The sequence below is a fragment of the Canis lupus genome, chromosome 21, assembly GCF_011100685.1.
Source record: "Canis lupus familiaris isolate Mischka breed German Shepherd chromosome 21, alternate assembly UU_Cfam_GSD_1.0, whole genome shotgun sequence".
Classification (NCBI taxonomy): Eukaryota; Metazoa; Chordata; class Mammalia; order Carnivora; family Canidae; genus Canis; species Canis lupus.
The window spans coordinates 34,967,714-34,995,333 of record NC_049242.1 but is presented as its reverse complement, the minus strand read 5'-3'; the positions used below and the strand labels follow the sequence as shown (position 1 = coordinate 34,995,333).

The 27,620-nt window shown below is 53.2% G+C and overlaps 1 protein-coding gene across 3 annotated transcripts in view; it reads left to right on the top strand.

Moving 5' to 3' along the window:
* Positions 1-24,894, top strand: part of GALNT18 (polypeptide N-acetylgalactosaminyltransferase 18) — a 339,637-nt gene extending 314,743 nt beyond the window's left edge. For all 3 annotated transcript variants that reach the window (XM_038569049.1, XM_038569048.1, XM_038569046.1), the window contains 2 exons: positions 9,223-9,387; positions 24,470-24,894. In XM_038569049.1, coding sequence (XP_038424977.1) covers positions 9,223-9,387; positions 24,470-24,616 — 312 coding nt within the window. In that variant the 3' untranslated portion in view covers positions 24,617-24,894. The remainder of the gene's footprint in view (positions 1-9,222; positions 9,388-24,469) is intronic.
* The last annotated feature ends 2,726 nt before the right edge of the window (positions 24,895-27,620 follow it).

Below are 27,620 nucleotides of genomic sequence, written 5' to 3'. Positions count from 1 at the left end.
ACGGTGAAACATGCCTACCATTACGGTCAGAGTGAAGCAAGATGCTGTTACAAGAAAGCAAATAAAGCTGTCAGCATCACAAATCTGCAGCTGCCTTCTCCAGTTTGTCTCTGGTCCCTCGCTGGTAATTCCCTCCTGCTCAGCCCTCAGATTCTATGCAGGAAGCCCAGGATGGCTCCTGCCACCTGGCTCTGTCCTGGGGCAGAGGGGCTGACAAGGGAAACACTGAGCCCAGGTAACACTAGGAGCTCAGAATGACACAGGAAGAGAAGATGAGCAAGGGGGGAGATTCGGGTTGCTGCCTGGGTTGGCTGGATGGCAAACAACCCCATAGACGGTGGTGGAGAGACGCTGACCCCCATGCTGTTGGTACCAGGCCCAGAATGAAGCACACGAGCTATGGCTCTAAGTCAAAATTTCCAAGCCTCGCAATGGTGCCGAGCAGCTGCTTGCCTGGCTGCCCTGCTCAGGTGCACAGTGGGAGGCAGAAATCAAGCCAAGCTTCATCTTCCCTATTCAGTCTTACGCTCAAAGACAGCACCCTGGTCCAAAGCTCCCCGTCCTGCAGACAGGCCTGCAGAAGTGGCTGTGTCACCTCTAGCCCTAGCTCCCTTTCCAAGCCCCTTGGATGGCTTTGACTCAAAAAACAGAATTTGGGGCACCTGGATGGCTCAGCGGTTGAGCACCTACCCCTGGCTCAGGGCGTGATCCGTGGTCTCAGGATCGAGTCCCCCATCGGGCTCCCTGCCTGGAGCCTGCTTCTCCCTCTGCCTGTGTCTCTGCCTTTCTCTCTCTCTTTCTTGAATGAATAAATAAAATTTAAAAAAATGTTCTCAGATGTGCTAACAGGTGGAGGGACAGCTCATCCGAAGTCACAACTCCCTGTGGCCGCAGGATGCCATCAACTCTTCGGCCCTGAGCTGCTTCTCCAGCCTCATCTCCCCACCCCTGGGGGCCTTCTCTCTCCCCAGAATGGCCAGGTAGTGCCAAGCCTCCTTGACTTTGTCCTTTCCCTTCTGACAGGGGTCCCTCATCCTACTCAGCTGTCTGGGGCAAACTACTCTCCACTCCTAGGCTGTTCTCGAAACTCCTCACTCACAGAGCAGCCCCGGGGGGAGTACCTCGCTCCAGCTCTGGCCCCTCCAGCACTCCGACCTGCTTCTACTCTGCCCTCAGCCTAGCCATGAGACTGTTCTCTTCCCTTTCCGGCATGCCTGTCCCCCCACCGGGCTCCCCGAGGGCACACATGTCTTGCTCCCCAGGGTCCAGCTCAGGCCACACCCTCGTGGGCACGAAGGAGGGTTTGCTAAATCAAACTGGATTGACTACTGGCCCTGCACTGAGTGCCTGTTACAGACCTCCCCACACACACCTGGCGGGCTCAGGTACTTAGCCTCACCTGTTCCCTGCCCCCCAGGGAAGCGGGCTCACCAGGGGGACCTTGCTTTCCACATGTGTGCTCCCTCACAGCTACGGCAAAGAGAATGTTTATAAATGTTTTCATTCCCTTAATGTACCTGGTTCTGTGGCCAGTGAACAGGAGATCTTTTTGAAAATGACTCCCCTTCACTCCTGATTTAGTGTCGGTGCCCTGCGGCCCTCAGCACTGTAGCTAACCTCTGTGTCCAGGGGTTAATGACCAGTAACCAAACCCTTAAATCAGCCTGCCCTATCTGCAGAGGCGCCTGCCGCACGTTCTCGGTAAAGAGGACAAAGAGCCCATTTCTAGCACACATTACAGATGTCACAGTCCCTACTCTAAATTGAGATTGAGTAAAGCAAGCCTCTGCTTCGTCTCTGCCCCCACCCCCCTGCGCCGTGCATGCCCGTGCCCCGCCTGCCGGTTCTGCGGACCCTTACCCACAGGCCCACCGGCCAGGAGACTCAGGACGCGGGCCAGAGGCGAGGGGGCTGAGGCAGGGCCGCTGGGCCTGCAGTCCCTTCCCTACTGGGTCTCTCCTTGCCCTCCCACAGAGACCTCCTCCCTGCCTGCCTTGTTCTCGCCCTGCAGTCCCCGTGGCCAGGCTAGGGGCTAGCAGTATGGTAACCCTCACAACTGTCCTCTACAGGTCAGGAAACTGAGGCTCAGAGTGGCTTCCCAGCTACCAAGTGAGGGCAGGGATGCCGAGCGGAAACTCAAGCCCACTTGACTCTATCCCACCAGGACACCTTTCTCCTAGACTAGTGGTTCTCAAACGTTCACATGCATCAGACTTGCCTGGAGGGCTTGTTTTTGGTTTTGGGTTTTTTGGTTTTTGTTTTTTTTTTAGATTGTATTTATTTATTTGAGAGAGAGAGAGATAGCAAGAGAGAGCATGAGCAGGAGGGAGAGGGGGAACAGGCTCCCAGTTGAGCAGGGAACCCCACATGGGGCTTGATCCCAGGACTCTGTGATCATAACCTGAGCCGAAGGCAGACGCTTCACCGACTGAGCCACCCAGGCGTCCCTGGAGGGCTTGTTAAAATACAAACTCCTGGGCCCTGCTCAGAGTTTCTGATTCAGCAGGTCTGGGGTTGGGCTCAAAATGTGTTCTTCTATTAAGTTCCTAGATGATGCTGGGACCACACTTTGAGAACTGTTCTCCCAGACACTGGTGCTTCCTACCGCTGTGGCCACCCTCATTAGAGTCTTAGGAACAGTGTCCCTGCAGATGGGGATCTCGTGTGGCCCCAGGATGAGAAGGGAGCAGGAATCCAGGTGGTTGTAGGTGCTGTCCCAACATTTCCTCTCTAGGCTTCACAAAATGTCCTTCATACAGCTAGTTTTCAACTTTGGTTGTGCATTGGAATCACCTGGAACAGACCCTCAACCTAGGCCTCACCTGCTGAGACTGATGTAGACTTTTCAAAGCTCCCCACCTGGTTCTCCTGTGTGGCCAAGGTAGAGAGCACTGCCTTTGCTCGATTGCATTTAGGAGTGTGTCCCTTTGATCCCTGTCCCCTCCCTCACTTCATTTGCCCACAGATCCTTCTCCTCTTCCGAAGCCCAGCATCCCTCCCCTCCTTCCAGAAGCCGCTGCTGCAGTGGTCCAGCCCACAGGTTGCCTCTCCCTCTAGGGATCTTTGCCACCACCCTCCATTTTGACACTTTGTAATTGCACTATTGTTTGTGATTTTCAACCCCTAGACTGTCCCTCCCCTGGTGTGCTCCCCACCCCACAGGAGACTGGGCTCTTAAACCCTTGTTGGGCTGCAAACAATCCATGAGGGTACATATCTCCTACAAGTATCCGAAGAAATGGCCTCAAGGACCCTGCTTCACCCTGGGTCGCTTTCCCCATGAAAACATCCTGCAAATAGAGTTGTTTCCCCCTCTGGTAGGCTCTAGAGCCTCTCGTAAGGAGTGCCCTGCAATGACTCCCCTCCTCACACCCCCTCGACACCCTCCAGGCCGAGGCAGGTTTTAGTGAAATACCGCCACTGCCGCTCCATCTCCCGATGAGAGAGTATCTCTAAATGTCTCTAACTTACCTCATTTTTCAAGGGCACCCACTCGATAGGCCAGCAGTGTTGCCAAGGAAACATCACTTAATGAAGGAAATAAAGCTGCCCCAAATCCACAGGCCCATTGTTTGGAAGAGAGCTGGGACTTCCCTTGCACCTTGGAACCGTGTCATTAAGTCACTTAACCACCCCCATTTTGCTCCTGATTTGCCTGGGAGCCCTCTTCCCTCTCCCCCTGCCTGTCTCAGCCTTGGCTCTGGGGGAGGCCCTGCCGAGGGTTGGGAGAGACGAGACTGTCTGGGGTGCTCGACTCGGGAGGGGGATGAAGGCCCTGAATTGCCAAGGTCTCAGGCTCCCCTGGAACCTCCCCAGGAGAGGGAAGAGCAACCTCCCGCCTCTGCACCCTGGCAAGGCTCATATACCCCCTTAGCCTCAGTTTCCTTATCCTTACAACTGGAAGGTGACTGCCGCTATGGACAGTACCCAGTGTATGCAGGTGTACAAAACTACGTTTCTTCTCTTCTCTCCCTTCCCTTCCTGAGGTGGCTCCACTGCCAGTGTGCTGCTATTTGGTGGGTGAAGGACAGATCTTGGGGACGGCCATACCTCAGCCTCAGCAGAGGCAGGTCCCACCTCCACACCAGCCAGGTAGAGAAGGGATGCTGAGGACAGCCGGCGGGGGTCCAGCCAGGGGTCGGCCTGTACCCTTCAGGGTGGGGGCCCTTGCTTATCCAGAAGATGAAGTGATAGAGCAAGGGGGACCCCCAACTCTGAGGGTCTTTGCGTGGCCTTGGCTCAGTGGCCCTAAGGGCAGGAGTGTGCACCCAGGGGTGCTGTGGGCTCCCCAGCTGGCTTTCCAGCTCAGCTATTTGTCATGACTCTTGCTCTTGGGCTGATGAATTCCAGAATTCCACTGGGGTGGACCCCAAGCTACGGATGTGTGTGTTCTGTGACACCTGCAGGTGCTCTTTCTCTTTTCCTCGCAAGCATCAGAATGAAATGCCCTGACCAGGTTGGCAGCCCTGCCGAGGTGAATGAGGCTGTGTGGGAAATGAGTGGAGTCAGTCATTTGCACCTGATGATTTGCCGAGTGGTCAGGGTGTCTATTCAATGCCCCCTCCCCAGGTGTAGAAGGTGGTACAGAAGGTGGCAGAAGGGGTGTAGAAGATCCACAGCAGGCTCCCGCTCGCCCTCCACCGCTGATGGGAGCTCCAGGAGGAATGTCACCGTGTAGGCCCTTCTCGCCTTCCTGTATCACAGGTGTTTGGGCACAGGCCCCACCAGGCCTCTGCTGCTTCTTTAGTCCGGGCCCCCTCTCAGAGCTCAAGTGGATCACCAGGGGCAAGCGTCCTAAGCCAGCTTCCTGGCCTCCCCCTCCGGCCTCTGGCTGCTGCAGCTACAGTGACCCAAGGGAGGTAGGCGGTCAGGTGAGAGGCTCTGGAGTCAAACTACCCTGTTTAAATCTCAGCTACTCCACCTCTGGGACTTTTACCTAATTTCCCATGCCTCAGTTTCCCCCATCTACAAGACAGGGATTATCGCAGCCCCTGCCTCATAGAGTTGTCTTAGGATTCAGTGGGATAGAAGCATGCACGTCACTTTGTGTCTGGCAGATGGGAGCTAAACACATTTCAACTTTTGTTAGGAGCCTCCTCAGGCAGCGGTTCTCAAGAGCAGCACGCCTGAGCGTCCGGGGTCGGGTGACTCTTTGCTGTGGGCTGGGTGGGGTGGGGCTGTCCTGCACATCGCAGGAGCTTAGGCGGCGAGCATCCCTGACCTCTACGCCCTGGATGCCAGTAGCAGCGTCCCTGCCCCTGTCGTGACAAGCACAGATGTCTTCAGACATTGCCAAATATCCCCTGGTTGGCAAAACCACCCCTCTGTGGGAACCACAGTTCTAAGACATTTCGTGCTGAAACCTTCCAGGTTCCCCATTACGCAGAAAGCACAGCTCTGCTCGCACGGCCTCCTAGTACCAAAAGTGGGACATCTTGTAGGAAACGGTTTCCCCTCTTTTGTGTTCAGGCCGTTTACCGACTCCATCCACTGTTGGCTGGACTTCTGAGGTGTCCGAGGGATGGCTTGTGAGCATCCTCAGCCGAATCTCTCTCTTTGATCCGCCAGCTTCATGGTCCTACCACTCAAGATGCGCTTTGGTGTTTGCTTTTAAATAACAAACAACTGTCTGTCCCTATTATGATTTTCCCAGACTCTGGAGCAATAAGCAGTTCCGATGACAGCTGTACCAGCTAGGAAGTGCACGCATGTCTCTCAGAGCATCTCCCCCAAGCACTTCGGAGCAGCTAAGTGAATAAAACTGATTTGAGCTATTACCTGGGCAGCCAATTGTGTCTGCAGAGTCTGCCCTAGAGACCTGAGTCAGGCCCTGATGACAGGGATGAAGGAAGGGGTGGGTAGCAGCAACTGACTTCCTGGCTGTCCTTGTCTGGCAGCCCGCACTCCCAAGCCTCCGGAAATCTAGGGGACTAAGAGCTGTACTGTGTCCTGAGGAGATGGTGTGGTGCGTTCAACCCAAGGTCATAAACAGCTCTGCACTTTTTAGAGAGAGCTTCAGGTGGCCGGCTGAGGCCCCAGGCTTTTGCACATTCATAGAAGCCTTTCTGGAGGTGGTGGTGAGTTTTTATTTCTATTTTTCAAGTAGCAAGAGTCAGGATAGGCAAGTGGAGGAACAGAAGCAATGCTCATATTAGTGTGATTAGAGCCATTATTTCCTGATATGTTAGTTTCCCCAGCTTGGCTGTTGGATCCTCCCGGATAGAGACCACGGCTCTCTCACCTCTATTATCCTCAGATCTCGACTTAGAGATTGATGTTGGATGGATGGATGGATGGATGGATGGATGGATGGATGGATGGATGGAGAGGTGGATGGAGAGATGGTGGCTGGATGGTGAGATGCCTAACTGTGTCCATTTAACTTCCTAAATCCTACAGTCATCATGCTCTCCCTCACCTCCAATAAACTGGAAGCCACAGCAGGTCATTGGCTTTCCTTGGTAGTGAACGGGAAATCCGGGCCACACTATGGAAGGTCTCTTACCCAATATAGATGTTGAATAGGCTCCTCTATCCCTCACGTTCTGGTCACATTTCCACATTGAAGCTAGGAATTCCACATTTGGCCAAGGCTCAGAACTTTGATCACTATGATTCTTCACCTCTGTTATGGGAAGAATCGGTCATCTGGGTATTTTAATGCCTATTTCCGTGGATTACTAAACCTGATAATTTATAAGATTATCTGGGTGTCTCCTATTTGGCTCTCCAGATCCTCTCATTATACTTCTTCTACCTGAGGAGGCTGACTTCATGGAATGGTTCAGTGGGCTCCCATGTTCTCTGGCTTCAGGCTGGATTCTACCAATGGGCTGACCCAGCAAAAGAACGGAGTGGAGAGGGGAGAGTAAGGTTGGGGTGTTTATTCACCACTACTCACCATTATCCCCAAACCCTCCCACCCTGAAGCCTTCTTGCAAGTCAACCCCCGTGTACGTAGCTTTTCTCTTCCAGAGCCTCATAACTGCTCTCTTCTCTCATCCCTTCGGGTCTGGGAGTGGTAACAGCTTCATGTTATTATCTTCAAAGAACTACACAATCCCTGTGGCTCCCTTACATCCTACCCACACCATTGAGAATTGTGCCTTCATTACCACCTCTTTGGATTCCACTAAGTTGAGTGTGCCATCTGTTTCCTGTGTGACCCCTAGGAGAGGACCCTTGGAAGCTTGCACCTGGTTTCCCCCAGACTTTGCCCTATGTGCCTCTTCCCTGGGCGGATAATGTCTTGTATCCTTTTTTTGTTTCCTGTCGGGGCCTTGACTGATACTCTGGCCTGAGAATCTTCTTATGCCTGAAGGGTGACCCTGCCTGCCTCTCCACACCCTCCCTGAACTTCCAAGGGTCAGGAGGAGCATGCCCCCCAACGACCACCCCTTACTTCCTTCCCTGCACGTCCCTTCTCACCCCACAACCCCTTTTATGCCCTGCACTCATCTTTAAAATTCCTTGTCAACCACCCTCTTCTACTAAAACAAGAAATGCTTCATTTTATCATTTGTAATTAATCAAAAATATTTACCCATGAGCATTTTTTAATATATGAAGATAATAAGAGGGCCCACCCTAACTCTAACCCCAAACAAAAACCTATAATATCTTTTTTTTTTAAAGATTTTATTTATTCGTGAGAGACACAGAGAGAGAGAGAGGCAGAGACACAGGCAGAGGGAGAAGCAGGCTCCACACAGGGAGCCTGATGCAGGACTCGATCCTAGGACTCCAGGATCACGCCCTGGGCCGAAGGCAGCGCTAAACCACTGAGCCACCCAGGGATCCCCAGATATTTGTCCATGGGGCCTAATCATAAGCGAAGGTGTTACTTTCTCTAGTGATATGAAGAGAAAAGCTCACAGAGCCCTATGACTTGTCACTCAGAGCCCTTTTTGGGAACCACGGCTTGAAGTTGAGAGAAGTCACTGAAAACTTTGAAGGGCAAAGGTCGTGTGGCCTTCCTCCAGACCAGGGCCAGTAAACTACAGCCCATGTCCAGCCCTTACTCTTGGTAAATGAAGCATTATCAGAACAGCCATCCAACATATTGCCTTTGGCTGTGCTCATGCTATGATGGGAGAGTTGAGTTTTCAGATTGTATGGCCCTCTGCGCGGGAAAGAGTTAACACAGCAGCCCTGACTGGTGTCCTTTGAAAGGCCTGCTTACCATGTTGGCCCTTGACAGGCACTGGGAACTTGAATTTCAGACGGGTTTCCCCCATTCCCAGATGCGCAAGTGGCTCACTGTGCCACTGTACAAACAGTGTGGTTTATGCTAAACGCCTGCTTTGCCTCTGGGAGTCTGGAATGTTGGTATGTACCAGGCAGAGGTTGCCTACATGACCAGCCCCGATAAAAACCCAGCTGAATCTCTAAAGAGCTTTCCCGGGGGATAACCTCTCACGTGTGTTGTCTCAGCTCCTTGCTGGGGGAATTAAGCGCACCCTGTGTGACCCCTAGGAGAGGACCCTTGGAAGCTTGCACCTGGTTTCCCCCAGACTTTGCCCTATGTGCCTCTTCCCTGGGCTGATAGGTCTTGTATCCTTTTTGCTGAAATCATAACTGTGAGCACAAATATGGGCTGAGTCTTGTGAGTCCTAACGAATCATCAAACCTAGGAGTGGCCTTAGGGACCTCCCAACACCCTGCAAAGCCAAAAATATTTGCCACCTGGCCCTTTGAGAAAACATTTGCCAATCCTTGCTCTCCACAGTCTGGATGGAAATTACATGTTACATGTCTCCTATCACACAAGACTCTGAACTCCCTAAGGCATGGCACAGGTCTTTTGTTCTCTATCTACTGGCCAAGTGCAGTATCTTGCACAAAATATTTATGGAGGGAAGAAGTCAGCAAACCTGCAAATAATGGATTCAAACCATGTATTTTAAAGTATAGGTGGTGAAATCAACTTAAGAGTTTATGACCAAGGCTTTTCAGTGAAAGAATAAGATAGAAAATAGCAGATTGCTTTGCATATGGTGAGACTACATTTCGGCTCTTGAAAATTTTGTCTCCATTACACATGTGTACCAGATACTATCCTGGATCATGATGTAAAAGGATTTATTGTCCATTGTGGTACATAATATTTTGAAGACCACTGGATTGTGGTCCCTTTGCCAGTTGCCCAGGGAGAGGCCCCCCTGACCCTCCCCATCTCTCTGGTCATGACATCTGACCGCATTCTTTCCCCTTCCCCCCCAGAACGTGTACTACACGAGCAGTCAGCAGATCCACGTGGGCATCTTGAGCCCCACAGTCGATGACGATGACAACCGGTGCCTGGTGGACGTCAACAGTCGGCCACGGCTCATCGAGTGCAGCTATGCCAAAGCCAAGAGGATGAAGCTCCACTGGCAGTTCTCTCAGGTAACAACCCCTGAGGCCTCGGGAAGAGCAACAGGAGCAAAGTGCAGGGAGAAGGTCCACAGGGGCCAGGAAACATGCAGGAGGAGCGGGGGAGGAAGGGGACACGGTGACAATAGGGCGGCTGTGTCCCTGGGCCAACTCTCAGGATTGACTGGGCACCAACTCGGTGCCAGGGGTTTCACATACATTATTAGCTCACTAGCTCCTGATATTGTCTCTAAAAGGGAAGTTATTATTGTTGTTGCTGTTTTATTATTATTTAATTTGTAGATATAAGGAAACGGGCTCAGAGAGGGAAGTCAACTGCCCAAAGTCACATAGTAAGGAGCAGGGCTGGGATTTAGACTCAGGCCACTCTAACTTTAAACCCTCACATTTCTTCTCCACCTGTCCTTTCCCCTGAGATGAAGCCCAGTAGTCCCAGGTATAGACAGTGCTGGGGCATCTCTGGCCTGTGCCCTGCTCCGCCTTCCTCCCAGAACAGGCTCACTCTAGGGAATGAGGCTTCTTCAAAGGGCAGTGTGCACACGGGTGACCAGGAAGCATTCCTGTGTTAAATCTCCATCAGTTCTGGGGGCACATATTGGACTTCTTGCTCTCCCCATTGTCCCAGTTATAAAATGAAGCCCAAAGATCAACATGCCCAGCCAGAGATGGCCCATAGTGACTCTGCTTTGAAGAGAACTTGTGCCTTGGCCCAGAGACCTCCCAGGCCCCAGGGCACCCACTAAGTTAGGGCTGGTTTCCTCCATCGATAGGGACCCCCGTCACCCAGGTGGTGCAGAGGAAGTGGTTAGAGCAGGAAGGAGGGAGCCCACGACATTCTAAGGTATCAGGGGACTAGCTGCAGTGGATGCTACCAGGGAAGTCAGAAAGGGAATGTCTGTATTCATGGGACTGAGTGGCAGGACCCTGACTCAGGCCTCCCAGCAAACTGCTCCCGCCCTGGGGAGGAGGTGACAGGCACTGGAAGGGGCTGTGTCGTTACTCTCCCCATGGTGGGTGGCAGGGAAGAAGAGGCCCCGGTGACTTCATATTCTACGGGCATGGGGAACCTGTGACCTGTGACCTGTGACCTGGGGGATATGCAACCAGAGGACTGGGTTGGGTCCTAGATGAGTGGTGAAGGTCAATACCAAGTTCAAAACAAGGTCATAGATTTAGGGGCTGATTAGAGAGCAAGTGCAAGGGCCCAGACAAGGGCTGTGTGACCCCAGGAGAGCAGATGCTAGGGAGCAGCACAGGGAGCCAAATAGGAGCACTTCGGAGGGCGGGTAGAAGATGTGTGTGGCAGCTCGGAGTCCTGGCTGGGCCTGTGAAATGCGTGGGGTTCAAGGAGAGGGAGTGGTGCACCAGGACTGGCAACTCTGACCTGCTCCTTCCTGTTCATGTGACCTCTACCACGTGTGGTGAACCCTAAAGTTCCATCCCTGTCGGAATAACAGCCGACCTTCATACGGTGCTCACCAAGTGCCAGACTTTCTAAGCACGGGGCACATATCAGCTTAGTTAATCCTCACAACAGCTGCGTGCAGGTACCATTACCCCGACGTTCTCGGTGAGAAAACGGAGGCACAGGATTATTAAATAACAAGCCCAGTGTGGTCATGTTGGTGACTACCCACACATTATTTCTAATTCTTCTTTTTTTAAAAAGATTTTATTTATTTATTCATGAGAGACACAGAGAGAGAGGCAGAGACACAGGTAGAGGGAGAAGCAGGCTTCCTATGGGGAGCCCAATGCAGGACTCAATCCCAGGGCCCCGGGATCACACCCTGAGCCAAAGACAGACACTCAACCACTGAGCCACCCAGGTGCCCCACAAATTGTTTTTTGTTTCCAACTGAAGTATGCTGGTGGAGGTCACCTGGAAGAAGATCAGGGTCAGGGCTGAGGTTTGAGAATACGGGGCACGTCTTCCTCCTGCCTCCCTCTCTTTCACTGAAGCATCTGTTCTAACCCCACACTCTGCCTTTGTGACTCCCCCTGTCAGCTCTCTGGCCCCGAATGACACAGGATGGAGCTACATTTCCCCTCTGCCCTCCTTTAAATTGAGAGGCAGAGAGAGGGGTGAAGGCATGTGGTCAAGGAGGAAGGCTGGATGTGTATGTGGTGGTGAAGTGGCTGCTGTGTCCCAGCTTGGCAGGCTGGAGGCCACAGAGAGAAAGGGCCACATGGGCCCTGGGGAGGTGAGCGGGCCTGACTTTGCCAGGGTGAAACGGAGATCATATTGTCTGGAGGGTCTGTACAGAGGCTCACAGCAGGCTGCTCTCTGCTGCTTTCAGCTGGGCCTGCTGGGCCCCCGGATCACCTTCCTCCTGGAGAGTGGGAAGGAAACCGTATAGGAAGGTAGGGGTGGGGGGCCAGAGCAGGGCTGATGGCTTTTCAGAAGACACAGTGCTTATTTGGGACCTTGAAGAATGTGTAGGAGCTTGCTCCATATGAAAATAGTGAAGGACGTTCCAGGGAGAGGGAACAGCATATGCAAAAGCTGTGAAGCATCAGGCCCCAGCTACTTTCGGGGAGCTGTGAGTGGGCAGGTGTGGCAGGTCCTGGAAGGCACGGGGGCGGGGGTGTAGCTGCACATGAGCCTGGAAGAGTAGCTGGGCCAGGTCGTGGACACCACTGGCCTGGAGTTGGGCCTGTGGGAGTCAAAGTGTACACAGAGGACTGGCCTGTTGAGATCTGGATTTTTGAATGGCCCCGTGGCAGAGATCTCGGAGCAGAATGGGAAGGGGAGATTGTAGGAAAAGGAGACGGGCAGGAAGAAGAGTTCACAGGAGGCTGAAATGAAGTTTGAACATTCCCCCCTCCCTCTCCTCCATGAGGGACCCCCTGGGTCCTTATGGCCCTGCCCGGCCACCAAGATCTCCTCTTGGAGCAAAGATCTGAGGCTGGCCTGAGGAGGCCAACTTCTGGTGGTGTGGGTCAGGCAGCCTGACAGCTGTGGCTGGGAGTCCTCTAATGGACAAGCATGCTGCTCCAACTGGCCGGCAGAAAGAGAAGATTCGGGCAGTCCTGGAATAGCCCCAGGAGGTCGCGGCCCAGCCAGGCACCTGATGCTCTGGGGACTTTGTGTGACTGAGATGCGAGTGCTCGTGAAGTGAAGTGAGCTCCCTAGCCCCCCTTGGAAGCCTTGCTCCTGCAAGGTGCTCCGGAATCACCAGGGAAACCGCTCTGTAGAGCCTCGGCCTCACTGCATCCAGCCTGGTGAAGTGCAGTGTTAATAAACCAAGCAACTCCATGTCAAAGGTGACAAGACAGGATTAAGGCCACCTGGCCAAGATCTCACGGCCTGAGAGATGGAGCTGGAGTTCAGACAGGCCAGTTGAATCCGAACCCAGGCTGTGCCCCCCTGCCACACACATATACAGGCACATCTGCCTTTTTTCCAGCCCTCCCAGACAGACCCCAAGGTGTCAGGCTGAGGTGACATCTCCATCTCCAGAGAGCCTTGACACACCTGGCTGGCCTTCCTCTCATCTGCCCATCCCTGACTGGGGCAGAGAAAGGAAAATACCCCTCAAATACGCACCCTCGAGGCCAAGACACCCCCAAACCCAGCTCTTTCCACATCTCAGTGCATGATCTTGAATAGGCATCCTCACATGGCTCCTACTTGAAAGGACACAGTGACCGACAAAGCAGGCCGTGTTGGAATGTGGAACCCTGGAGCCGGGGCAGTTTTCAGCCACTTACACATATATCTCATTAAACTCCCAGGGTGCTCTGGTAGTCACATCTTTGATCCTTCTACCAAGAAGAACTGTTCGGAAATAATAGTTTTAAATCCCTAATTTGCAAACCCGGAGCAGCCACTCTCACTTGATATTTAAAGATTAATGTATGTGAAATTTTTGTTTAATGCATAATGATTGACATTTAACAAGCAACCTGGAATCTGTCCACAAGCCCTCATTCGTTAGGGCCTACTGTTGACAAGGCCGAGGAGGCTGGAAACCTCTTTTATGATTAAATCACGTGCTTGGGCTAATTCTTTTGCAACAGGTTTTAATCTTTGCAAATTACATAGGGATCCTACCAACTAGAATGATCTGGTGCAGAAGTTGGACCGAAAGAAGCTTTTACTGGTGCATCTCAAATCTCTTTTCTGGTTTCACATTCTGCATTATTTACTCTCCTGAGGGCTGCATTTAAACTCCACAGACACTCAGGCTGAATTAATTTCAAAATAATCTAGTATGATTCTCCCAGGTTCTCCTACAAAGAAGATAGGCATTTGCATATCTTAGTGCTCCATCTCATACCCTGATTTTCTGTTTAACAAATAAAATGCCTTTCTTCTATCCCCGGCAAGCTCTTCTGAATTTCTGATGCTCCAGGATGAATCAGGACAGCGTTAGATACTGACACTGAGCAACCACATTTGATGAAAACATCTCTTGGCAACACTGATGTGCAGGGCTCTGATGAGCAATTTTCTGATGATGAACATTCTTTCCTTCAGTCATTCATCAAACATTTATTGAGCACGGGGGTTGGGCAGGAGGGATGCAGATATGAAAAAGACACAGCTTCTGCCCTGGAGGAGCTCATGAGTAGATAAACATGCAACAAAATGGAGGATGGGACCAGAAATGAGAGAGGTCTGGTGTTTTGGGGACCCCAGAGTGACGGGCTCAGGGATGGTTTCACAGTCAAGGCTCGTTTGATCTGGATCTTGAAAGTTGTAGGACAGTTCCCAGGTGTAAAAAGGGAGAACATCCTGGGCAAAGGGAAGAAAAACCAGAGCATGTTTGAGGAGCAGAAATCCAGTGTTGGTGTGGATGGAACTTGGAATTTCCAAAGGAGCATGAGAGAGATCAGACATAAGAGTCAGTCTGGGTGCAGGTAATGGTGATCGTTGAAACCCATGCCGACAAATTGGACTTCACCTTAAAAGCAAAGGGAAGAACCGGGGGAAGGTTTAAGCCGTGGTTGGCCATGATGGGGTCTGAACCCCTCTGGCAGCAGAGTGTAGGGTGGACTGGGACAAAAGAGACACGGAAGCAAGTTAGGGGGCTGTTCCATCATTCCCATGAGGGATGGGGCAGACGTGGTTGCTATGGGGGCATGGGCCAGTCAGCTGTTGGGGGGACTTTGAGAGACATTGCTGCAGTCTGTTGGAAGTAGTGATGGATGAAATGCAGGAAGTAGTGATGGATGAAATGCAGGTTGTCGTGAGGGGGGATTATTAATCCAGGACCACTGTAGGCTCTGGGTTTGAAGAACAGTCAGTAGGCAGCCAGAGTTGTCCTTCTCAAGCAACACACCTGTGTCTAGACAGCAGCACACAGTGAACATTTCCCACATCAACACATGATGAAATTTCACGAACACCAGAAGTCCTGGTTATTGCCTTCTGCAATTTCTCTAGCTCGTGATTCCTCCTGGGATAAAGAATTTCCTAAACTAATACCTATACATTATAGGTACTTTCAATCTTTGGAGAGTACCCCACATACTGAGATTTGGGGGATTCTGGGATTTGGCGTTGACGTGTTAGTGAAAGAGGCATCTAGTCAATGAGCGCTGCAGCAATGGAAGGAGAGGGAATAGCAGGTATCCGGTCACTACAGAGGACTTTGTGGCAGGACCCTTGCCAGGCAACACAATGGACTGGCCCTCCATGGTAATGAGATGCCGCCCCTCCCCCACTACCATTACCTTGGATGGTTAAGCAAATGCTAGAGCCCTCTCTTCCAGATGTTCTTGAAGGGACTCTTGCCATAGGAAGGCTGTTATGGTGTGTGTCTTCTAAGGTCCAACCTCCTTAAATTCTACCCATCTATTTGAATACATGGCTGAAGGAATGCGGGCTGCTGGACCAGAAAGACCCGGAGTGTCTCAGCTCTGCCTTCTAGTAGCTGAAGGGCTACCCTACGCAGAGGAGAGCAGTCTTGTCCTGTTGGCTCTGAGGGAGGACTGGCGAATCCAGGACAATCAATAGAGCAGCTCTCTCGTGGTCAGAGTGGTCCAAACATGAGGTTGGCAGCTCAGAGAGAGGTGGGCCCAGGGGATCACGTAGCAAGTCATCTAAGGCTGTATAGCCCTACGTGGATTTAGACTGGTTGGCTTTAAGGGCTTGCCACCCCTGAGATTCCATCTGTCTAGGCTGAAGGTAGATAGTAAGCCCTGAGGAGCACTTCCCCACCTAGAAGCTCCTCTGGACTTGCCTCAGGATAAGGAACCGCAAGTTCGAAAATGAGCCGAACTCCTTGTATGAGGAGCAGCTTTATCCTACTCTGTGCAGCTGTTTTTTTTTTTTCCATTATTTCCATGTCCCTCTCTTCCATCAACCAGTACACCAGAAGGCAGGACTGTGTCACACTTCCAGTGTCTCCAGCACCTAATGGAGAGCTGAGACAGAGGAGTCCTCCAACGTGCTGTTGATCGAATGAAGGATTTCTTTTTTAGGAAAATTCACAAAGAGTAACCAAAGGCCTCCTGTGCACCAAGCCCAAGCTGAACAAAATTTTGCCCTGATGACCCTGTGTGCATGCATGTGTGCACGCTGAGAAAGGGTATTTCCACATAATGGTCAAAGGACCCTGCTTAGCTGCAGAAATCTCTAGTTCCTCCAAAGAGCACGTTTAGGTGGTGGTGCAACACGCTGACAGGTGTTAAGTGGGGCACTCAAAATCATAGGATAAATGTGTACATCTTCCTATAACTTCAGATTGGAAGGAGGGAGGTGGAAATGTATGCATACCGTGTGGAGTGGAGTACAAATTTGTATGAACATTTTTTTTAAAACAGGAGGCTTTGATGAAATGTCAGGATATTCAGATTGTATTTCATGTTGCTCCCAGACCTTGGGGCATGCCGTCATTCCCCCTTGGCTGTTGGGTTCTTTGGTGGAAATGCCAGCAAGGCCCATCAGGGAGTCCAAGTGCACATAGATCAGGGTTCCCATGGTAGGCTGTGCCCACACCTAAGCTCCTGTGCTTGCCTCATTTTCTGAGAAAGATTTACGCATTTTCCAAATGAGGAACCTCAAGGATAACCACAGAGATGTCTATTGATGCCAGGAGAGAAGAAACTTTCTAGAGTATGAGGAGCCTTCCCGGAAGAGAGCTGAATGTAGAGCCAACTCTGCCTGTCTGGTATAATTGGCTCTGATTTGTGGGGTCTAATTTGATAATTTGATGCAAGATGAGTAACCTACTCAAAAAAGAACCTATTTGCAGAGCACATTCCCCAAGGAGCACGGCTAATTCTGCCAAAGAATTTCCTCACACGCAAGGAGGAGGAGTCTTTGACTTTCTCCTACTCCGATCCCCAGTCGCTATTGGGAAGTCCGACTTCAAGAACATTTTGTATCAAAAAGAAAATCTATAATTAGGTATTTCATTATAGCTCTGGAATAAAACACCTTTTTATTTCCGTGTCATATGAAGGGGCAAATGTGGAATTGTCCAGTTTTGATGGACTGACAAAGCCTTCCGTGGCTCTGGAAGTGTGTGATTTTTCAGTTTACGCCAGTCGGCCTGCCCCCTTCCTCCTACTCATCCCACAGAGATCAGGAGCCAGGAGCAGACGTAGATGGCTCAGATCCCCACTACTCAGACCTGAGGAAGATGCTAAAATCTATTATCAAACATTAATATGGTGCTTACTATGTGCGGGGTGGTATAGTAACTGCTTTAGAAATATTTCTTAACTCCTCCACAACAATGCTAGTAGGTACCTTAACTATCCCCATTTTACAGATGAGGAAACTGAGGCACAGAGAGATTAAGTACTTTGTCCAGGGCCAAATCTAGGAATTCTGACTCTGGGATCAATGCTTTAAACCACCAGACCATGGTGCCTTTTTCTTGCCTCTAGAAAACCAGTGGGTGGCTACAATGGAGTTTGGGCTGGAGTCTCCCTCCAGGCCAGTCACTGGTGTGTGCGAATTGGCTGCACTCCTGCCTCCTCAGCGAGCTCCCTCTAGCCACCCTGCTATCTCCCTAACCCCCTTCACCCTTTTTGTTTTCGCACGTGACATTACCATTACCCCATCTTCAGTCCAATGGTCTTTCTCAGCAAATCCCAGCCAGACTCCCACCCAGGCACTGGTGAGTCTCCTTTAGGAAAGACAAGTGCCAAAGAACTTATTAAATAAACCTACTGTTGAATATTCATAATGCAGAAGGACCACTTTCCTCTACGAAAAGACTTAATCTCACAGTTTCTTTAACTAGTGCTAACATCCCACCCATGCTTTGAAGTCTTTGATTACTAATCATTAACTACTTAACCTGGAAACTCCCAAGCCCACTGTGCTTAAAGCCGGAGACCCACTGGGCCACTTGCCTGTGGAAAATTAATTAGAAAGGAGAGTGCAACAGGAGCTCTGAAATAAGCAGCAAAGGCTCCAGAATAGTCAGTCCACACAGCCTCCTCTGAACACCTACGTGGTAAATGTGAGCGCAGCCTGAGCTCAGCTCCAGATGCTCGTCCTCAGGTCAGGAGAGCAAGCGACAAGCCAGGCCTGATCCTTCCCTGAAAGAGGGTGACAGCTGGTGTGGGGTTCTCGTACCAGCACCGCAGGTGGCAGCAGCACCTGGGAACTTTAAAAGGCCCATTTCCGGGCCTCACTGCAGACCCAGAAGAGATCTGTGCTAAGTAAGCCTTCCAGGGACGCAGTCTCATCTGTTCACCCAGCCTCCACCCCAGGGGGAACTGGGCTGCTTAGGGAACCTCTAGCTGCCACAGGCCCGTAGGTAGGGAAACTGAGGCAGAGAGGGGGTGCATGTCTGCAGGATGTGGGGTCAGCTCCCCAGTGCCTCAGCCTAAGGGGCTCATGCACACGGTCAGTGCTCCATGGCAAGACGCAAATCTAAGTGCCCCACAGCTCAGGTCAGCAAATGAGAAGACTGAGGCCCAAGGTGGCTCCGCCACTTACCCAGGGTCAGGCAGGAAGGCCGGGAGCAGGGCCCCGAGTTCTTTGCTTCCACCCGCAGGCCTCTCGTGCCCTTCCTAGTGACTATGCCAGTGAGGCCCAGGAGAAGGAGCTAGGCTGGGGGCTGGGAGCCCACCTCGAGGAATTATTATCAGCCTCCTTCACTCTATACATTGAGCTTTTGATTTTTTTTAAATGCTGTTTCCATATTTAATTCGGTTTCCATTCCAATTAAGCTCGCTGTGTGCTGTAGCATCTCTCCTGCCAGGTTTAATTGCCCTCATTTAAATTCTTTAATTAAAAGTATTGTATGTTTCCAGATCCTGTAGTTGTATGTGTTACACAAATAATTTAGATGGCTGGACTGGTAAAGCAAGGGACTGTGCCCTCCCTTGCTTGGGCAGGGTCAGCTGGAGGGCAGCGTCGGCTGGGGTCTCTACAGCAAGCTCCGGCCCCTCAGAGCCTGGGGTCTGGCCCACGGGCCTCCCTGCCTCTTCCCTTCCCCACCGTGCTCCACACCCCACACTCCACACCACAGCCAGAGGGGCCCGGTAAATGTCAGTCCGACCCTGCAGTGGCTGGCCCTGTCACCAGATTAAAAGTCAAAATCCCTCCGGTGGCTGTGACTCCCCACACAACCTGCCCCTCCCTCGAGGACCTCTTGGACCTCATCTACTCCCACCCCGCCCCCGAGCTGCACCCCAGCCCCGTGCTGTTCGCTGAACTCACCAAGCCTGTGCTGGTGCGGGATCCTCGCTCTGGGGACACAGGGACTGTCCCCAGATAGCACCTAGGCCACCCCCCCTCCTCCATCGCACCTTCACTCAGCTCTCCCCTTCCCGGCGAGGATCACCCTGACCGCCTGTCACTGCCGCAGCCTGCCGCCTGCTTACCACCACTCCCCAGCTCTCTTACTGAGTCGTCTGAGGCCATTGAGGCCACTAGAATACAGACCGTAGACTGAGAGGCTTAAACAACAAACATTTATTCTTCGCAGTTCTGAAGCCTGGGACGTCTAGGATGAAGGTGTCAGTGGACAGTGTCTGCTGAGAACCCTCTTCCTGGCCTGCACGTGTGCACCTTTTCAGCGCGTCCTCACATGGCAGAGGGAGGGCTCATCTCTCTTGTGTCTCTTCTTAGAAGGGCACTCATCTAATTGGTGAGGGCCCCACCCTCATGACCGAATTACCCTCCAGAGGTCCCACCTCCGAATATCATCACACTGGGCATTAGGGCTGCAACATATGAATTTTAAGGACTCCCATTCAGTCCGTAGCACTGTTCTACATTTTTGTGCATGGCTTTATGACTTTCTAACACACCAGAGAATTGACCGTTTGCTCGCCTTCCTGGAGTATCGTCTCCATAAGGACAAAGATCTTCTCCTGTTTAGTCACTGGTGTATCTCCATGCCCTAGAACTGTTCGGGCACACAGTAGGCTCTCATGAAATATCTGTTGGATGGATGAAGAGATGGACGACTCATGTATCTGCAGAAAGCCTGCAAAGGAACTAGCCCGGACTGCCTCCACTCCAGGCACTGAGGCACCAGCAGCTCTCCGTCTAGACCGCTACTTTGAGACAGGCATGGAGTGGGAGGAATGGTGTGGGTCTAGCCATGCGTCCTAGTGAGGAAGAGTGAATGGGGTGCCCAGCCTGGTTCTACTGCCTACTGACTATGTGACCCTGGGCCTGTGTCCCGAACTTTCTGGGCCCCTGTCTCCAATTCTGTGAAGTGGGAATAACTGTGATCACCTCTCAGGGCTCTTGTGAGGAGTACGTGAGGTTGGGCTTGTAGGGCCTCTGACGCAGTGTCACCCCTGACTGCGACTGGCTCTATCTCAGAGCCTAGGCTGCAGGCAGAGGGCAGAGGGACAGAGAGAAACAGCACCAGGCTGCTCCCGAGGGTGCGAAGCTCACCAGGAAGGGAGCAAATGGAGGAAAGGAAGGCTCCTTTGCAACTGTGAACAGAATTTGCCCGGAGAGCAGGTAAGAGCCCAGAGTTTATTGCGTGAAACAGGCTGAGGTCCGGAAAGGAAGAAAGGAGGGAGCCAGCACCCGTGGCCGGTACTAGCTCTAGCACCAGAGGCGGCCTGTCTCCTCTTCCCATAGCCCAGATGTGCTCCCCAGACACATTCCAGGGCTGCTCAGTGTGGCCTCCAAGAGGCCTTACTCTTCTGCTCTAGAAGATTCTCCTCACGGAGCCTCTAGGGAGGGAGCTCGCCTGGACCACACACTTCGCCCTCCCTGAAGGTCCAGACACTCACTGAGGCTGCGTCTCCCTCACAGCCCTCCCTGAAGGTCCAGACACTCACTGAGGCTGCGTCTCCCTCACAGCCCTGCTCTCGGCCTCACTCCATCTCTTCCCATCCTTCCCAGAGGCCACACGAGCTGTTTCTGCCCCAGGGTCACCACATTTCCTGTCTCCGGGGTCCAGAGGGCCAATATGGGGTCTGGGAAATGTCACATTTGAGTCCCTGAAGGAACACTTTACTTCCCAGAGACCTCCCTCTCTCAGGCTTGGCAAGGTGCCCCGTGGAAGGCTTAGAATGTGCCAGAGTGGCAGCAGGAAAGACGAGGCTGTGGCCTTCTCTGTTTGGGATCTGAGCTCAGGGATCCGGGGGTGGCCGAAGCAGCTCGGCCCCTGGCAGGCAAGGCCCAGCTCAGCCCCTGGGGAAGAGCCGAGAAGTCAGTCCTCAGCAGAGCGAATGGCCACTTGGCCTGGCCGCGTCCTGCCTATCATGGGCTTTTTCCAGAGCCGCCATCCAGTGCCTTGAGCACCCTCACATCTGTTTGTTGTTTCTGAGCTAATAAAAAGGTTTCCCATGACTCCTTGTGCTCATCCTCCAGTAATCAGGACAGAAATTAGCATCTGGTCCTAAACCCAGTAGAAGCAGAGGGTGGAGCGGCTCGCCCACGGCCACCGGCTGAGGGGCAGGAAAGAAGCCTCCTGGGTCACACCTGCCCCTTCCCGTCTCACCGCCAGGAAGGCAGGCAGACCTTGAGCACTAGTGAGCACTGTGGCCTGAGCCCACCCCTGGCAACACGGGCTGGGGCACACCGCCGGCTGGCAGGGGTGCTGGAGGGTCAGGGGAGTCTGGCCACACACGGGCCAGAGAAGCAGCAGCGACGCCACCCAACCCAGGTGTGGCTGCAGGTATGCTCAGGCCACAGAAACACAAACCAGAGAAACCTGGGCCTGGCAGAGGGATGGGCTGGCCTTGCTCGGAGTGTCACAAGGGATGTCTCTGGATCCAGAGGTCCAGCTTTTAAGGGACGGGATGGGGACCCACAGCTTGCAAGTGGACAACTTGAAGACGTCACCCCGTCGTCATCCCAGGATCCTGGCGTGGCCACCACAGGTGCCGACTTGTTGGCTATGTTGAGGGAGCCCGTTGTCCGGTGGAAGTGAGGCGGTGGCCCTCTGCTTGGCAGTCAGTTCTGAGTGACACAGAATACCTGGAGGTGGTCCAAAGGAGGGCAGGCCAGGATGGAAGAATCATTCAAGGCTGTTGCACGCAGAACTGGGCCAGTTTAACGTAGAAAAGCATAGAATGTGCGGCACATGGGCCTCACCATCCCCTATTGGGAGGGAAAGGTGGAGGAGAAGCAGGAGATCCCAGTGTGGCAACCTGGGGGACAGTCTGGGACACCTTGCTGGATGCCCCCAAGACAAGGATTTTAGTTCAAGGGGAGGAGAACACTCCCGGGCAGGGCAGCTTGGGAAAGAGAGCGCTGGATCAGGAGGGCTGCGTGTGTCCTCCTGGAGGAAGCCAAGCAGAGCTGGAGGCCCAGGCTGGAGTAGAGGCCATTGAGGCTGCTGGTGAGAGCAGGAGGCTCGACCTTCAGAGTCTCTCCCACGTGGGGACTCCAGGGTCCTCTCGGAGGCCTCGTCGGACGGCCACCTGTTCCTCTGACCCTTAGGGCGTCAGCCCGCCAGTGTCTCTCGGGCCGAGCCCGTGGTCCCCAGATGAGCTCGCTGCTCGGGTATCCCCTTGTTGTCTCCTTGCTCTTGGTGCCATGAGTCACCGCTGGCCTCGAGACACAGCAGGAGACACCTGCTCTCCTCCCTTGAAGACGCCTAAAGAAATGTGCTGGGTCGTGTCCCACACACTGGAAGTTGGGAATTCCGTTCCTCCACCCCCGACGTACACACAGACATACAGACACAGCCCTGCTCCCCCTAGCCACCCAGCTTCTCATCACCTGCCTCCTTCACCCACTGTTCAAAGTCCCTTCTGAGGGAGCTGTGTTTTAAAAAATTGTTTTAATTGAAGAATAACACATATATACAGAAACATGCACAAATATAAATGTTCAATTCAATGATTTAAAACAAAGCAGGGGCGCCTGGGTGGCTCAGCGGTTGAGTGTCTGCCTTCGGCTCAGGCCCTGATCCCGGGGTCCTGGGATCGAGTCCCACGTCGGGCTCCCCACAGAGAGCCTGCTTCTCCCTCTTCCTGCGTCTCTGCTTCTCTCTGTGTCTCTCGCGAATAAATAAAATCTTAAAAAAGCAAACACCTATGTTACCAGCACCCCAGCAACCCCTCTCTGGCCTCCTGTCCATCATTTTCCCACGCCCGCCTCCCCAAAGATCACCCCCATCCTGGCTCTAACATGGGTCCTATGTTGCCTGTTGGGCAAGCGTATACAGGTGGAATTGTGTATGTGTGGTGTCTGTTAGGTTTATTCATACTGAGCGGAGCTCTAGTTTGTAAATTTTTGATGCTGTACAGTATTCCAGCATGTGAATAACCACAAGTTATTTATGCATTCTACTATGGATGGACTTCTGGGTTTGTTTCCAGGTTGGAACTGTTGCAAATCATGTTTCAGAAAGCACCCAGGTGCTTGTCTTTGGTGCACACATTCCTGCTAGATACACCCCTGGCCGTGGGAGTGTTGGGTCTCGGGGATGTGTGTGACCAGCCACAGTAAATCCTGCCAGCTTCTTAGGTCACTGTGAAAACTGAATCTTAATGTTCTCTTGACATATCATTTGTCACCACAGGGACAGTGTCAGCCAATTGGGGATGACCCCTTACAGTAGAAGTTTGCTGTCTCCCTCTCTCCCAGTGTGCTGTTCACTGGGATGGGCATGGGACGTTGCTGGGGGTGGGCTGCTGTCATACGAGGCAGGGCCTCCCTCTCTCTGCTGTCAGGCCTGCTCAGGGCCACTCCAGAGTGAAACACCTGACACTGCCATCCTGTCCTGTGACCCATCCCTTCTCAACCTGTGCGGGTTATGACAGCCAACATTTACTGATCATCTGTTATGTACCAGGCTCTTTGCTGGATGTCGAGGGCACAGAAATTGATAAGGCATAGAACCCTCAGCGTAGAGGAGGGAGAGATGAGTAAGCAAGTAATTCCACCAGCACTCAACAGTGCTGAGCTGGAGAAAGCGCAGGGTGGACTGGAGGAGAGGTGGAGGGGATTAGGTGGGAGGTGAGAAGGCTTCTGGAGGAGGTGGAGCAGGAGCAGAGCCTTGAAACATGACTGTGGCTTGGCCTGCTATGGAAGCCTGCGGAAGGACCCCCAACCCAGGACACAGCTTGCTCCATGTCCAGGAACCCTGATATAATGCCAGTAGGTCTAGACAGCTGCAGGGAGTTGGGCATGGTTGCACAGAAGCTGTGGGAGCTGACGGGGGAGGCGAGACCAGGAAGACCTTGGGGGCTGCGCTTGGACTTGAACTCTGTCCTCCAGGCCAAATGCACATTTTAGAGAGATGGCTCTTCCCTGCCTCGGGAAGTCAGAGGGGGGTCAGCTAGGAGGCTGGTCCAGGTGAGAGAAGACAGTGCCTGAAACTGGGCAGGTGTGATGGGAGCAACAAGGACCCCAGCCCATGGTTCTGGGGAACAGGGCCTGGCCCCAGGGTAGGAGCTGTAGGAATAAAGCAGCACACCACACCCCAGCCAAGTACATGGAAGTTGGGCTAACAAAGATCTAGGGCCCTGCGAAGAAAACGGAGGCGCACGTTCAGTCTTAGGGAAGAGACCGGCACATCACAGATGGGGAGCCTGAGGCTACATGGGAATGGTGGGCCCCACTCCCCCCGGAGCCTCTCTGCTTCCCAGGCATCCAGACACACCGATGATTCTAGCCCCTACTAGCACCTCGGCCCCGCACCCCCCCCGCCCCACGTTACCTCTCTGCCCTGACTCCACTCTCCGCCCCGGCTCCTAGGGAGGCCCCATCCAGAACCGCAAGTCCAAGCGCTGCCTGGAGCTGCAGGAGAACAGCGACTCGGAGTTTGGCTTCCAGCTGGTGTTGCAGAGGTGCTCGGGCCAGCACTGGAGCATCACCAACGTCCTGAGGAGCCTGGCGTCCTGACCCTGCCGGGAGCCGCCCCTGCCCGTCCCTTTGCTACTGTGTAGCACCTGCTGCCTGCTGTCCGTGTGGGGTTGTTTGGAGTCTGGGGGAACCGGGTTAGTGGGACCCCCCCCCAAAAAAAAGAGCTTTTTATTTCCTATGTGATTTTCATGGAGTTTATAGAAGGGTGCCGAATGGTGGGTGATGGTATAATATCATAAACTATTTTGCAACTGTAAATAGGGGACAAATGGAAAATATTTATAACTGACAATAAAATACTATTGATTAAGAAAAGGGGTTTTGTGGTCATTTGGTGCTCAGTGCAGATTCCTGCCCGCTTCCTCTGAACTTGGAATTCTTGTGGCCAGAGATGGGTCCCTGTGTCCTCATCCTGGAGAAAGGAGGCTTGAAGCCCCTGCCAACAGTGGGAGCCCGTGCAAACTGCCAGCTTTCTTCGTTAGGCCCCGGGAGGGGGGGCCAGAAAGGCACTGTGCCCTCACGGTCACCTCCACGGAGCAGGTTCCTTCTGCCTCCACCACAGCAGATGCGTCTTCTGGAGAAAGCAGCGTTGCTCACTGGCCACTGGAGCCTCAGCTGCGGGGCTCCGGGCTCCGGGCTCCACTGCCCTCCCCTGATGTCACCTCCCTCACCTCCCAAAGCCCTCAGCAGTGACCCTTGCCTCCAAACGCCCCCATCCAGTCGCTCCTTCCGTGAGTCACAGTGTACTTGTTTCCTGGGGCTGTCATGACAAAGTGTCACAGGCTGGGTGGCTTAGGCAGCAGAGATTCGTTCTGTCCTGATTCTGGAGGCTGGGAGTCCAGATGCAAGGTGTGGGCAGAGTCGGGTCCTTCCGAGGGCCGTGAGGGAGGATCTGTGTGAATCCCTCTCCTAGCCTCTGGTAGCCTCCAACGTGCCTCGGCTCGAGGTGGCCGTGTGCCTCGTGTGTCTCCTTGTCATCCTCCCTCTGTGTGGATCTGGCTCCCGGTCCACATTCCCTGCTTGTATAAGGACACCTTATATTAGGCCCCACCATGGTGACCTCATTTGAACTCTGTAGAGACGGTATTTCCAAATCAGGTCACGTAGTGAGGTGCTGAGCAGCGAGGACTTCTTATCTTTTGGGGGATGCGGTTGCACCCATAACACAGGGCTTGTTCCGTTTGGGCTCCACGTCACCCCTCTGGGCCCAGCCTTGGGGGACCAAAGGCCCTCAGGGTAGGACTGTGTTCCTTGGAGCCTGTTCCCCAGTCCTCTGTCCCTCCAATAGCTTCTAGCTGAATGGTTTTTGTCCCAGTCCGAGGAGGCCTCCTCAGGTTGGAGGCTCCTGTTTTTAGCTTGAAGGACACCCCCAGCACCGCCCCCAGCACTCCCTCCAACCCTCTGGCTCATAGCAGACCAATAGTGAGTGACAGGCTGCAAGACTCGGGGGGGGGGGGCAGATTTTGGCCCCATTCACCCCCTCACGTTCTCTGGGTCGCAGGGGCCTCCAGCCCCAGCACCTGCCCATCTGGGATCAGTACTCTATAGCTGGACATTGAGTGAACATAGAGAAACCCCCTGTGCCTGTGGGACCCCCGGGGGGAGAGGGTCCTCCTGTCTGGGCCACCTGGCACACCGAGAACGCCATCTAGCAAAGGCTTCACCCTGGAGGGGCCACTGGGGCTTCCCAGGCCACCACCATAGCCTTCCCTTTAGGCTTCCATCTAACTCCCACCACAGAACAGAGAGGATGCCCAGACATTGGCCAGACAGCCCGCACCCCACAGCCCCCACCCGGGAGGTGGACACGGGAAGCAGGACCCTCAAAGGGAGTCGTAGGCACCCCGTCTGGCACGCTCACTTCCCCCACACTCACTCCCCCACCCCATTCCAACAAACGCCTCCCCGGAGCTGCAACCCACCCATGCTTCTGAGGTCACCTCTGTGCTAGTCTCACCTCCCCACCGCCTTCTTCGCCTCTCCACACCACTGCCTGTGCTTCACGCCCACCCCCACGCACTGCCTACCAGGGGCCCCTACGTCTGATCCCCAGCTCTCAAGCCCCACCTGACACTCCTGAACCAGAAACGCGGGTTAACAAGTGGTCGGGGTAACTCTGATTCCCTGCTGAAGGCTGAAGCCCCTGCCTGGCACCAGGCTGGATCAGTTGCCACATGCCCAACCTCCTGCACCCACCCAGGCCTCCTGCTCCACACACGGTGGCCTCTACTTCACGCCTCAACACCCTGCGTCTGAACACCCCGCGTCCCCAGCCTCATCCATCACACACTCTCCTACACGCGGTGGCCTCCACTTTGTGCATCCCAACACCCGTGTCCATCCCCCACAGCTCTCCGCTGCCTGCACCCTGTCCCTGCTGTAGGGCAGAAGGACCAAGAGTGTGGACTCTGAGTCACACAGCCCCAGTTACTGGCTGGACCATCCTGGGCAGCTGCTTAACCTCTCCCAGGCTCTGTGTCCTCTCCTTAAAAACTAGGACTATCGGGGCATCCTGGTGGCTCAGTGGGTGAGCGTCTGCCTTGGGCTCAGGTTGTGATCCTACATCATGGGATGGGGTCCTACATCGGGCTCCCCACAGGGAGCCTGCTTCCCCCTCTTCCTGTGTCTCTGCCTCTCTCTCTGTCTCTCATGAATAAATAAATAAAATCTTAAAAAAAAAACTAGGAATATCTTTTATGGGATTGTTGTGAAAATTCAATAAGTAAATGTATGTAAAACAGTGATGGGGACATAATAAATACTCTAAGGTCTTAGCTGTTAGTACTTTATCTACTGACATCCCAACACCCAGGTGCTCTCACCGATACCCACACCCGTGTGCCAATCTATGCCCACACTTGGCCACACCTGTCAACATCCATGGCCCACCCAACCGGTGCCAGCACCTACCCTGTCTGTATCACCTGCCCAGAGGCACTTGTCCTGAAACTCATCGCTACCTAAACCCATACTTTTCCAAACCCCACACATCCTTGTTCTCCTCTCAAAGGCACCCTGCCCTCGACCTCTCCCAGTGTCTACA